At 48.5% G+C, this 12,354-nt stretch overlaps 1 protein-coding gene across 1 annotated transcript in view; it reads left to right on the top strand.

The window, feature by feature from the left end:
• Cdh13 (cadherin 13) overlaps window positions 1–12,354 on the top strand; it is a 661,187-nt gene that overhangs the window by 152,991 nt on the left and 495,842 nt on the right. The window contains exon 2 of the mRNA XM_048355041.1: window positions 11,066–11,174. Coding sequence (XP_048210998.1) covers window positions 11,066–11,174 — 109 coding nt within the window. The remainder of the gene's footprint in view (window positions 1–11,065; window positions 11,175–12,354) is intronic.

The following is a 12,354-nucleotide window of genomic DNA, read 5'->3' as shown; positions in this document are numbered from 1 at the left end:
AATTGATTATCCTCCAGCTTAGCAAAGCAGCAGCCCTCTTAATTATGTCAGGAGGCGGGATTATCTCTGATCACTTGAGCTAGGACTCTGGGTAGAACATCAAAAGCCATATTTAAATAACACGTGATCAGGAATCAAAGATTCTTTGCATTTTCTCTTACTATCAGATTAAATCATGGTGGTTTATAGGGCCCATTAATATAGCAGGTTTTTTTTTAGAGGATGTTTTAACTCATAATAGTGAAACCTCGTATAAAACATGGCGGTAAAGAGCTCATCTCTACTTGCTGTCATGGTGATTTACGCTCATGGAGACCCTACAAAAACCTAGGCAAGTTTTTGGCCCAGATAATCCCAAATTAGGAACAAGCAAACTCAGCTGCCAGTTAGGGAAGCTCCGCTTGTGACTGGTAGCTTATACATCCCTGTATCTCTTCCCTACGCAGTAGTCTTTGATTCCATATTAGTAGCTGAAATTAATTTGTGATGAGAGTATTCGTACCATACAAATGGGCAAATACACAAACCAAGACATTTCTTTCTTGGAGAACTAGTTGCTAAACACCAGAATTCCTCCTGAGGGTACTCACTGATTCTGGGAAACATCTCCTACCTCTCCCTTGAGATATGAATCCGACTTATATTCCTTAGACATTATATTAATATCTTGCTTGCTATTCTAGAAACGCAGAGCAGGAAAAGTGTTGGTGAATACCTTTTTGTATCATTTTGTAGAATGACATTGTATTCTAATTCCTATCTTGCAATTTTTTTTTTACCTTAAAAATAAAAGCTGCCAGGCTGGGAATGTGGCTTAGTGGTAGAGTGTTCACCTAGCATGCATGAAGCCCTGAGTTCGATTCCTCAGTACCACATAAACAGAAAAGGCTGGAAGTAGTGCTGTGGCTCAAGTGGTAGAGGATTAGCCTTGAGCAAAAAGACACTCAGGGAACTCTCTCTGAGTTCAAGCCCCAGGTTCTGAGTTCAAGACCCAGGACTGGCAAAAAAAATAAAAGCTGCTAGGCGCTGATGCCTATAGTCCTAGCAGCTCAGGAGGCTGAGATCTGAGGATCTCAGTTTGAAGCCAGCCCAGGCAGAAAAGTCCCTGGAAGCTTCTTACCTCCAATAAACTACTCAAAAACTGGAAGTGATGCTGTGGCTCAAGTGAAGTGATAGAGCCCTAGCCTTGAGCACAAAGAGGCTCAGCAATAGCACCCAAGCCCTGAGTTCAGGCCCCACAACTGAAAATAAATAAATACATCAATAAAAACGGAGAAGAAAATAAGGATTTCTTTTGGAGTCATTGGGAGTAGCTCAGCCTTTAGACAGCTGAGTCTTCCTGCCCAGTAGCTGTTCTGAGAAAACAGTCCCAGGGCTAGCACCATTTGTGGTCCTTCATCCCAACATTTTTTTGTTTAAATGAGAAAGGTGTACAGATGGCTCAACGGAAGTAGCCTAGAACAAGGCTTTCTTAATGACCCGATTTGTGCTTTCCCTGCACTGACTTCACAGACTCCCTGGTCTTTCTTGGTAGATGATGGCGTCCATCCTTATTACACTTGTCATTGCTCTGGAAAAGTAGGTATACACGTGCCGTCTTTTCCTGTTGTGCTCTGTTGAAGGTTGAAACAACCTTCATGTCTTGCTAATTGGTGTATATTTTGGCACTGAAACCTCATAGGCACTCAATAAATGTTAGAAATACATGAAGAAATCTTTCATGAAATGAATCATTTGCATCAGGAAACAAACACTTGGGGAACTTTTTAACTTAACTGTACGTAAAGTAGTGTGATTTTAAAGAAAAGATGCGTACTCTTATAACCCTGTCTTACGGGAAAATGTCCCTGGCCTTCAACACAAACTTCTGCTTGGTTAACTGCTTTTCTTCTGAAAGTTTTCAGAGAGAGAACAGTTAGCAGGGGGGAAAAAACCCACCATTTAACAAGATAGACATTTAGTTCAATAGAAGAATTTTCCTGGTGTGAAAAAATAAATTACAGAAAGGACTCTGCCTCTGAAAGATAATTAATAAAAACCTTCGCGTGCGATGACAGACCCGACGTCTTGTCTAATGCCTGGCAGAGAAGAAAGTGTTGAGATTTGCACCGTTAGAATAAAATGCTCCACTTCACAGCAAGGCTGAGGAGAATCTGACATTATTTCTAAGCGAGAAAAGGTCATCGTCCAGTTGTTCCATCGACACCACACCGGGTCTGGCTGTAGAACTCTTCCCAACAATGGCAGTCTTCCTGTAGATTTTCCTGATTTCAACACTGTTGGGCATGTGAGCACTCGTGGAATGACTTCCTCTTGAACGTTCTGGACGAAGACTGTATTCATGGAACGTTCCCCTCCCATCATCTAATCTTGCTTGTGGAGTAGGCTGAATAACAGTTCCTCAAACGCCTCCATATCCTAATTACCGCAAGGCTTGAGGCTTCTCTCGATTACCAAGGCAGCTACAATTGGAGCCGTCCTCACCGAAGAGAAGCAGGAGTCGAGAGTCACACCCAGGGGGTGATCCGGAGGAGGAGGAAGAGAGGGTGAGAAGCTGCACTACTTCTGCCTGGGAAGAGGGAGGAGGGAGGCCAGGAGCTAAGGGTGGAGATAACCAACCCGGGGCGGGGAAGGACATAGATTCTCCTCAAGGAGCTCAGCCCTCCGGACCCGTGTTAGCCTTTCCGGCTGTAAGATGGAAGGATGGTTGGGAAGCCTCAGTCTGAAATAGCAGCGTGTTACTTAACAACAGCAGTGGGAAGTGAACACGCGGGCGTGCTCTCCTCCATTGGGACGGCTGCAGCGGGTGACTCGGGAAGCAGGAGTGAGGGACGGGAGCACAAGACAGAAGAGGGTGAAGAGAACCAATGTGATGTAGCATCAGGGCCATCCATGCCGTGCATAGCCCAAGAGGATCTGTCAGCGCCTGGAGAGCCGTGTGGGACACCCCTCAGCAACCACAGTGTCTGTGTGGACAAAGGCAGGTTGGGTGGGGTGGGGGGGATTAGCCAGGACTCATTGCCCACGAGTCGAGGGTCACCCAGAGAGATGAACTCTTCCCCAGTCACCACCTCTGTTGCCTCCACATTAACCACACTCCCGTAGGGTAGGAAACGGTCTCGGAGCCCAGGGGCCATAGGAAGAATGCGCTAAGGAGCCGGTGGAAGCCCACGGGGAGATGTCCACTCCTCCCAGCAGGAGCTGGGGTCACAGGTTGTCCGGGGCGATGGGTTCAGGCACCCGAGCCATCGTCAGATCCCACGCCTGTGCAGTCCCGAGTCTCCCCTGCACTGTCCGCACAAGTGCACGGGCGTCTGTGTAGACCAAACAAGTTGTCCAGCGTCTGGCGTTTTGTTAAGTCTTCATCCTTCGTCAATGACACCTCCTGGGGCGACTAGGGTTGACCCAGGACCTTATTTGGGGATTCCTTTGCTTGACCTGGGGAAAGCAGGTCTAATTCAGCCTGCGACACCACTGATTCGATTACCAGAATGTCATGCATCATCATGCAAATGCCACCGACTCCGCCCAGGCGCCACCTCGAGTTTCTAACGCATTCACTCAGGTCAGGTTCTGACGTGTCTGTCTTTTCCTTCTAAAACTTCCCATTTCAGACTAGGTGATTAATCCTGATATCTCAATAGGGAAGAAATCATTCCATGTAGACCAACCTGTGATTTCACTGGGCTGGTTTTGGCTCTGTTTTATCCAGACTCCAGAAAGACAGACCTCGCCGGTTCAATCCTGCTTTTCAGACAACCAAACTCCTTCAAATAATCCTGAAAACAACCCAGAGTTTGTGGCGCCTGCCAAATTGCTCCCTGGCTTTTTTCGAGCCGGTGTGCCGTGGTGTTTGCCCTTCATCCATCTCCTGTGGGGAATGCTTTTGCTGATGCTTTGCCACTTGAACATTTTCCATCATCTTTTCAATAGGTCTTTCTCTCTAACACGGCCCAAGCCCCTGTTCTCATCTCAAGAGTGTGTTACTCTTCCATTATTTCTGTAACACGTTACGCATGGTGCTCTGTGCTAATAAAAATCAGAGCAACACTCACCCAGAGCGGCTACTGTGAGCCAGTTTAGGTACCCTATGAGGGTGAGCTCTACAACCAATCTAATCGACTATAATTACTAGTTTTATTGTCGAAATGAGGAAACGAAGGCACAGAGAAGTTAACAGTAAGTCAGGGTCACGCAGCAATGAAGTGCCCAAACTAGGGTTTGAACCGTGTAGTCAAGAAACTTTTCTCCTAACACTTGCTAATTCCTAATAGATAGAAACGTATCCTGCATTATACACCTGTGTGTCTGCCTTTCCTTCTAGATTATGCATTTATTAAGTTCTTTGCGCATTTCCCTGTCTCTATTTCCAAGCCCACAGTTAGGCAGATAAGAAAATTTTTAAGAAATTTTGACTGAGGATATTAATGAAACAATGAGCCCAGTAGCTCCACAGAACAATGCTGCGTAGCCTGAAAGGAAAATTACCGAGACAAAGGAAGGAATGCTCAGGGAAGGAGCACATAGAAACAGTATTTCTACATCCGGACCTGGGCCGCCTTGTCAGAAGGGCTCCAAAATCGTGATCTGTTTCTCATTCCTCTTTCTCCCTGTACCTCAATTGAACTTCGCTTTTCTGTCCTCTTTCCATCACCATCGGTTTGCCCAAATTATACTGTCTTTTGAAAAACAAAGTCAGGCTAGCAGTATTGTACCGGTGTTCTATTGCAAAGTCAATGTTATGGTGGACTCTATGGGTTTCTTGTGGCGGCTGGAACAAAGGGCCACACATTTAGCATCTTGAGCCAGCGCTGACTGATACCTTACCACGCAGCTCGGAAGCCCGTAGTCCGCATGGGTCTCTGTAACTTGACATCGAGATGGCGGCCGCAGAGCTGCCGTGTACCTTGGACTCCCTAGGGGAAAATCGTTTCATCCTGCTACGTGATCCTTCGAGGGGCCACTTTTCTCCTTATCTCTTCTTCCCTTTTATTTTTTTTTCCACCGTTGCCCGAGTTCCTCTGGATCACCTTGTTCTGCCCTTGCTGTCGTCTTCATCCTCGAGACCTCCCTCTCTCTCATTAACTCGTTCTTCCATTTTCATAGCTACTTATGCCTGCAGAGGGTCCCTCCACGTTTTCTAGGATATTCATCAACTTTCAACCCCTTGGCCATATGACCTAGCCCACTCAATTCCTCCCTCCCTCCCTTCCTTCCTTCCTTCCTTCCTTCCTTCCTTCCTTCCTTCCTTCCTTCCTTCCTTCCTTCCTTCCTTCTTTCCTTCCTTCCTTCCTTCCTTCCTTTTCTGCCTTTAACCCGTGATCCTCAGATCTCAGCCTCCCGAGTAGCTGGGATGACAGGCGGGCGGGGAGCCACAGGTCCTCGACTGGCCTCATGGTTTTGCAGACACTTGCAGCTTGCATCTCATTAGCCTGAGGGGAAAACTGTTGAGTAGCATCCAATTGGAAGCAAGGTCTAGGACGTTGGTTTTTCATTGTGTATGAAAATAGCAATGGGGCTCAGCAATGGAGAAGTATTCTCTCTGTTGGCTTCTGCAAAAAATCACAAAATAATTTCTCTCCAAGTACCCCCAAATGATTTCTAAGTGTCTATTACCATAAAGGCCTGCAAGGTGGCAGCTGCTCTGTACTCCTTGGGCATTAAAACACTGAGAACATTTTAAGGAAGTCAGTCAGGCTTACTGAAGTGCCAGTTCATGAGTTTACACTGTGTGTGTGTGTGTGTGTGTGTGTGTGTGTATGTGTGTGTGTGTGTGTGTGTGTGTGTGTGTGCATGTATGTGTGTCTGGGAAATGCTCTTTTGATGTTTTTCTTTCTATGATGGCAGTATGCCTTTATAAAGCCTTCCAGGATGCTGGGCTCTTGGTATTTGGCAGGATAAAGAATCAATCAAAATACAGTGCTGTAACATTTTTATGTCCTGCAAGTCAGAGATAGTAGTAGCCTTTCTTCCCGACCAATCTAAGCCCCTCCAAACTGATTCCAGGGGAGCGACTTTGACAAGAGTAAACCTGAGGTGTTTTGTGGCAATGATAAAGCACTTGTCCAGCCGGGCTAATAGCAACACTGAGTTCATCCGTGGAAAGGAAACCACAGAGAGCTGGGAGACGGGAGTGGATACGCCGGGGAGCTGGCTTAAGAGAGGATGGGATCCCAGGTTGTTCACCGCCTGTGGAGATAATTATTTGTGGCAAAAAGGTTCTTTTTATTTACGGCTGCTTTGAAGACAGTGGTGCCAAGCTTCCTTTCCGCTGCTGCTCATTCTCCCAGTCCCGCAACCGAGTGGTGCAGGGGTCCCTGCTCCAGGTGGGGGGACTTGGAGTGTAGTCAGCCAGGCTGGCTGTGTGACAGGGCACCCCGCACCTCAGCGACTGCACGCACCGCCGCGCACTGTCCCTCGCTGGCAGGTCCCCCGGGCACCGGCCTGCACCATGAATGAATGATTCTCGTACTGTGGTCGGTTGGACAACACCAACATCTTAAGTAAGAGCCCGTCCTTGCTTTTCTCGTGGGTTAGGGGAAGAGCAGGGTCACACAGAGAGAGTCCTTCCCAGGCCAGGCCTCCACTGGTGTCTGTTCTTCCGTCCGTGGCATGTTGGGTGGCAATGGGTCCTGTGGCCGCCTGCCCACGTGCAGATGCCGGGGGATGTGGAGAGGGACCTGCAGCAAGCCAGGGACCTGGCTCCAACCCAAGGCTCTGTCTCACCAGTCCAAAGCCCAGGCATGAACCCCGGATGCCTGGGGAGCCAGGCCGAGATCGAGAGAGAGAGAGAGAGAGAGAGAGAGAGAGAGAGAGAGAGAGAGAGAGAGAGAGAATTCTCCTCTTCTGAAAGTCAGCTTCAGAGCTGGCTGTGCCCCTGAATGGGTACCTGGCAGGACGAACCCGCCATGCCCCACCTGTGTGCCGGAGGGCAGTGAGTGGCGCCGAGTTGGGGAGCAGGGGGGGGACCCTCGGATATGCCGTCTGTGAGGCATTCAGGGCAGGGCTCTCGTGTGATGTGGAAGAGGGGGCTCTGCACTCCCACCTCAGAGAAAGCTGAGGTCCTTTCCCACACGTACCCCACTCATCCATCGTAGTCATGGATGCTCCTGAGAGACGCCCCCCCCCCACACACACCCAGCTTTGGTTCTCCTCTGAGCTTCAGGCTCCTGGTGCTTCTCTTTCCCTACTTCTGAGAACTCCTCCCCTGAGCACTGTTTTAGTGAGATTATCTGTCTATCCATCCATCTATCTATCTCGAGATCAGTCTCCACTTTGGAGGAATAGCAGTGAAGCACGAGGATCGTTTATATAGATAGCACGCGCTTATCGAGGAGTCGTTATGTGTCTGGTACTCCGTAGGTCTCTTTGCAATAATTAATTTGTTTAGTCGTCACAATGCCATGCTTCCACCCACTTTTCATCTGAGGAAACTGAGACACAAATCATCTGCGCAGTGTTGTTCTTCACCATAGCCCCAGGGTTTGTACTGAACCAGCGTGGTGGCTCGGATCCGCGCTTGGCGCCTCTCTGAGCCAGGAGGCTGCTTTGGTAGCTGGGTGATAATGGAAGGCTTTCGGCAGTGATAAGTTTGATAGCTGCCATGCTTCCAAAGGTGCATTGGTTACTTATGGCTTATTGGCAGCCATTTTAATCCATAGGTGAGCATAAGAACCAGACAGGAAGACAGTGATGGTAGTGGCATTAGTGATGGATTTGGAACGTTCGCCAGTTATAGGGAGCAGTATCTCCCTATAAGCGGCATTTGATCATACCTGAGAAGGGCTTCAGATGAACGTCCAGGCCGCCTCTCCCTCCATCACGCCCCACCAGCGACCCTTCCTGCCTCTCTTGTCCGTGGGTTTTGTGATTTTAGGTCTAGAGGGACAGTGAAGAATTCAGCTTCGACACGCGCTCCCCAAAGGGACCCGTGCTTTCTTCTGAGTTCAGGTTTTAATTTGAGCCAGCCGATTCCATTAGGATCTGTTGGCGCCTCGTTCCTCTTCTCAACCACACGCCCGTCGCAGCGGATGTGTGTTTTCCACCTGTCCTATAAAGCACCGTTCCCGTAGCTTCCTAAGGACCGTCCTGGTGTGTGATCACAGCCATACCTCCCATGTCCCATTTTCCTGATTTCATTTGTAGATGAGAAAACCAAGAGGCTGAGCAGCCCTGAAGCCAAACCCTGCTGTCAGTGCAGGCAGAGCTGAGGTGTAAACAAGGAAGAACGCGCTGGTGTTCATGCTTTGACTATCTTCTCTGTAAGCTCCTGTTGAGTGACTAGCAGAGTCCTGCCTGCATCCCAAGATTAAGTACTGGGACTGAGTGGAGGAATGAGCAAATCGGAAAGGCTTTTACCTCAGTGGGCTGCGCTCGCCCAGCAGGGTACTGGGTACTCCTCTGTCACGAGCCATTTAATCTGAATTTCTGACTGGTAGATGGACTGACCCCAGGATTTGCAATGACAAATCTATGCCTTTGGGGGGAGCCCTCTGCTACTTCACTTTCCTGAGGCTCATCAGTTAGAAAACCCTGTTTTTCCTTCTGTAACTCTAGAAGAATCTGATTAGACCCTGGCATGAAATCGAAAGAGAGACTGAGCGCAGGAGGCCAGCAGTGAGCTCAGCGCGCTCAGACAAGAGTGTGTCTTACCACCTTCGGCTCTCCGTCATTCCCAGATTCTCAGGCTCCGCGTCGCGGGGGACACTGGGTCTCCCTTGGTGTGAATGGGGTGGCTGGTTCACTGGTCTGGAAATGGAAAGCAGAATCAACCAGTTGTAGGGTTAGTGTGTAATTGTAGGCATAAGCTGCCTGGAGCCCTTTGCACACTTCTGGTTTGACTGCATTATCGTTGGTCACTTACAGATTTTTCTGGTGGCAAAACTGCCAGCAAATGATTCCCGAATTGCCACTGTGGGTCTGTGACACTTAGGGTGCGCGCCTGAAGACGGCTCTGGAAGCCACCTGCCCCGGGCCGGGGGCCATTTTGCAAGCGGAGCTGTCCAGGTGCTGGACTAACGCGTCCTCCCCAGTTGAGGTCAGAAAGATGGGGTTGGGCAGGGCGGCGAGTCCTCCGTTTTGACTTCTCTGCTGTCGCTCAGACCGCCACACGGTCAGCCTCCAGACGTCCATTGTTGCTGGCATTCCTCGGGGTTCAGTGAATTGGGGCTCCACAATTCCCAAGCTTCAGTCCTTACCCCACAGTTTGCTTGTAGGGATGATGATATGCTTTCTACAACCGCTGTTCACAACCAGTACTTGTCGAGAATCAAAGTTTGTTTTTCTGACAAGCAGACAGTTGAGTCAAGGATTTAAGTGCAAGTCGTTTATATGTAGGGCTGGTCTTAGAAAAGAAAACTTCTTTGTAAAACTACTTAATAATAATAATAATAAATGAATCACTTAAAATGAATAGATTGAAGATTATTATTTAAAACAAGTGTACATTAGATATAAATTGAAACAAATATAAATTGAGTATAAATTAAATACGATTTAAAATGAATACATTGAAAAATCCGCAAGAGGTCTGCCAGACAAAGAAAGAAAAGAAAACTCATGAAAAGGGAATTATTAAGCCAGGAGTCCTGGGGGACAAGCAGAGCCGAGCTGCATATGGAAACTGGGAGCAGAAGGGAAGGGGGCTGGGGGCTTAGGCACCGAGTCCCTCAGCTAGGGGTAGGGTATGAAGCTGTAAACACCCCAGGCTCAGAGTAAAGCCAGCTTTCCGAGGTTTTAAGCAAAATGTTTCTAGTTAAAACACGCCACCACGCCCCACCCTCAACATGGAAGGTCCGCGGGGGTGGTGGGGGGCCAGCACTCTTCCTTGGTAGCAAATCAAAGCACACTGATGCCTGGTTAAGTCCTAGTGCACATATTGGATTCTTCTAGATTGTAGTTCCCTCCTCTGGAAGCAAGATGCCTTTGAGGCTAGATGGCATGGGCGGCAGAAGAGACTAAGTGAGATTATATATGCCGTGGGCTTAGCACAATGCACGCGCATGTTAAGGGCTCCAAATGTTCGTTTTTCTTCCTAAGTCTTTCCTAAGTATCAGGTAACCTTCCTCGAGTATGAGGGATCCAGTGTGGCAGAGGTACTCCGTGTAACACGAGAAGAAAAGAGGCCACCTCTGTCCCGACCGGACGGACGTGTAGTCTTGCACGCTCGACTTTGAATCTGTTTCTTCTCCGGGGAAGGCAGCAAGTAATTTCATGATTGATAAAAGCACATGGCCTCATTTTGTGATCGATAGATGAACTATTCTAAGGATTCGCAAAGGAAAATGGTTGAGCCTTGGGAAGCAATTGTAAAATTTAGAATCATATTTTTTCCCCCAGCAACTGAAATGTACAAAACTATAGAAACAAAACGGGTGGGATTCGTCGTAACAGCACACACGAGTGTGTCCCCACGCGGAAAATATTGCAACACGCAATTAACACAGCGTTTCCGAGTTGGAGCTTTATGTCCTCTCTGCCATGGCGGCGTCGGAACCCACTGTGTGTTTGGTACATGGAGCGTCTCTGTCTTGGACCAGCTCCATTTCAGCTGCTCGCCGCCACCTGCACGGGGCCTGTGGGCGCCAAACGGGGCGGCGGGAAGGAAGGAAGGGGCTGCGGGTTGCTTCCGGTGGAGAGGTGCCGCCGCCGCTCTTTCCCTTGCTCGTGAGCAGCGAAGCTCCTTTGCGTGGATGGAAGCGAGGTTGGCTCTCGCTGAGGCATCACGGGAAATTGACAGTTTCCGTAATGAAATTTCACACACGGAAGCCACGGCGAGCTCCTTAGCAGGTGTGAAATTCTGACGACGTTATTTCTTTCACCCCAACTTAATGGGAGCCGCCGCAGCTGTTCCCCTTGGTGCCTTTTCCAGATCTCCTTGCCAAAACGCGTTGTTGGCAGCCACAAGAGGAGGTTCCACTCGCCTCTGTATCGGGGAAATGAAATGAAAACCCCAGCTCGGTTCGAAAAATCACAGATTTGGTTACAAAAAAAAAAACAAAAAACAATGTTAGCAGGGCAAACACACAAGCCGCTGCTGAAATATCGTTGGCTTTGTTTTCCTCAGGTGCTGCTGACATCTGCCGGGGACTTGGACTGCACCCCCGGATTCCAGCAGAAAGTGTTCCACATCAACCAGCCAGCGGAATTCATCCAGGACCAGGCGGTTCTCAACCGTAAGCAGCGCGAACTAGAGATGCGCGTGGCCCAGACCCATGGGTGCATTCCCCCGGGTGTGGGAATGGGTCTCGGGATGTGGTATTTCCTCGGCGCATGTTCTCTGGTCCTCTCTTTCTTATGTCACTGATCCAGACCGAAGCTTTTGAACCGGAGATTTGCCATCCAGGAGGTCCATAGAGTACTGGGCATCTTTTTTCAGTAGTCTCTCATCGCCAGGCACCTCGGCTCCATTCCTTGCAAAAGGGATTATCATGTCTAGCGTGAGCTCTAGTCTACGTAAAGGAAATGAAATCCATTTCCCCTGGGCAGACCCCTAGAGCACAATCATTGCCTTCCGGAAGCTTGCTGATATCCTCCCTACAGTTCCTCCTAGGTAGCATTAGATCAGAATAATGGTGCGGGCATGGTATTGGCTGTTGGTAATTTTTAGATGCACAAATAAAAAGAAAAGAAACTTGGATTCTCAAAGCTATAATAAGTCAGTTTTCTGAAAGAGTCAAAACCTTTGCTGTTTGTTCTGTGGCTTACACTCAAATCCCCCCCCACGCTCCAATTGATTTTCTTCCAATGTGCATCCTTCAGATGCAGGGTTATGATTTCTTCCCTGTCCTGATGCCAGTATTTTATTCCTTTATCTTTAAGAGGGCAGAGGGTACATGACTGAATGCATAGCAAGTATAGTTTTTACACAGTACAGTTTGAAATTGACAGTACATCTCCTTATTGAGTTGTTGGCTCTTGAGTGCCAGTCTTTAACATTTGGACACAAAGGATATGAAAATGCTGGTCTAACCTGGTCCTATGCTCTAAGGCCTTTCTAAGGAATAATGTGATTTTTGCATTTGCCTCTATGGTCTCAGCTGTGCTTTCTGGGTTAGCCCATGGTGTGCAGCTAGCGTGGTTAAAGAGAGGGAAAATCACCAAGGGGGCTGAGGGGGCTATTGTGCAAGGACCGTGCACATTTTAAGAGTTGCACAGAATAATGAAGATGCAGCGTAGAGCATTCAGGAGCGAGGCAAGGTGAAGACACACACATCTTGATGCAATTACACCGGAGAAATCATCTCAGTAATAAGAGTCTGTAAGGACAAGGTGCAGGCCTGGCTCTGTAAGCGAATTCCGATACATGATTCCTCATCATTGGATCTCTGTGTGTGGCTCTGGGTCACGCCAGCC

The sequence above is a fragment of the Perognathus longimembris genome, chromosome 10 (genome assembly GCF_023159225.1).
Source record: "Perognathus longimembris pacificus isolate PPM17 chromosome 10, ASM2315922v1, whole genome shotgun sequence".
Classification (NCBI taxonomy): domain Eukaryota; kingdom Metazoa; phylum Chordata; class Mammalia; order Rodentia; family Heteromyidae; genus Perognathus; species Perognathus longimembris.
This window is presented reverse-complemented; position numbering and strand designations above follow the sequence as displayed.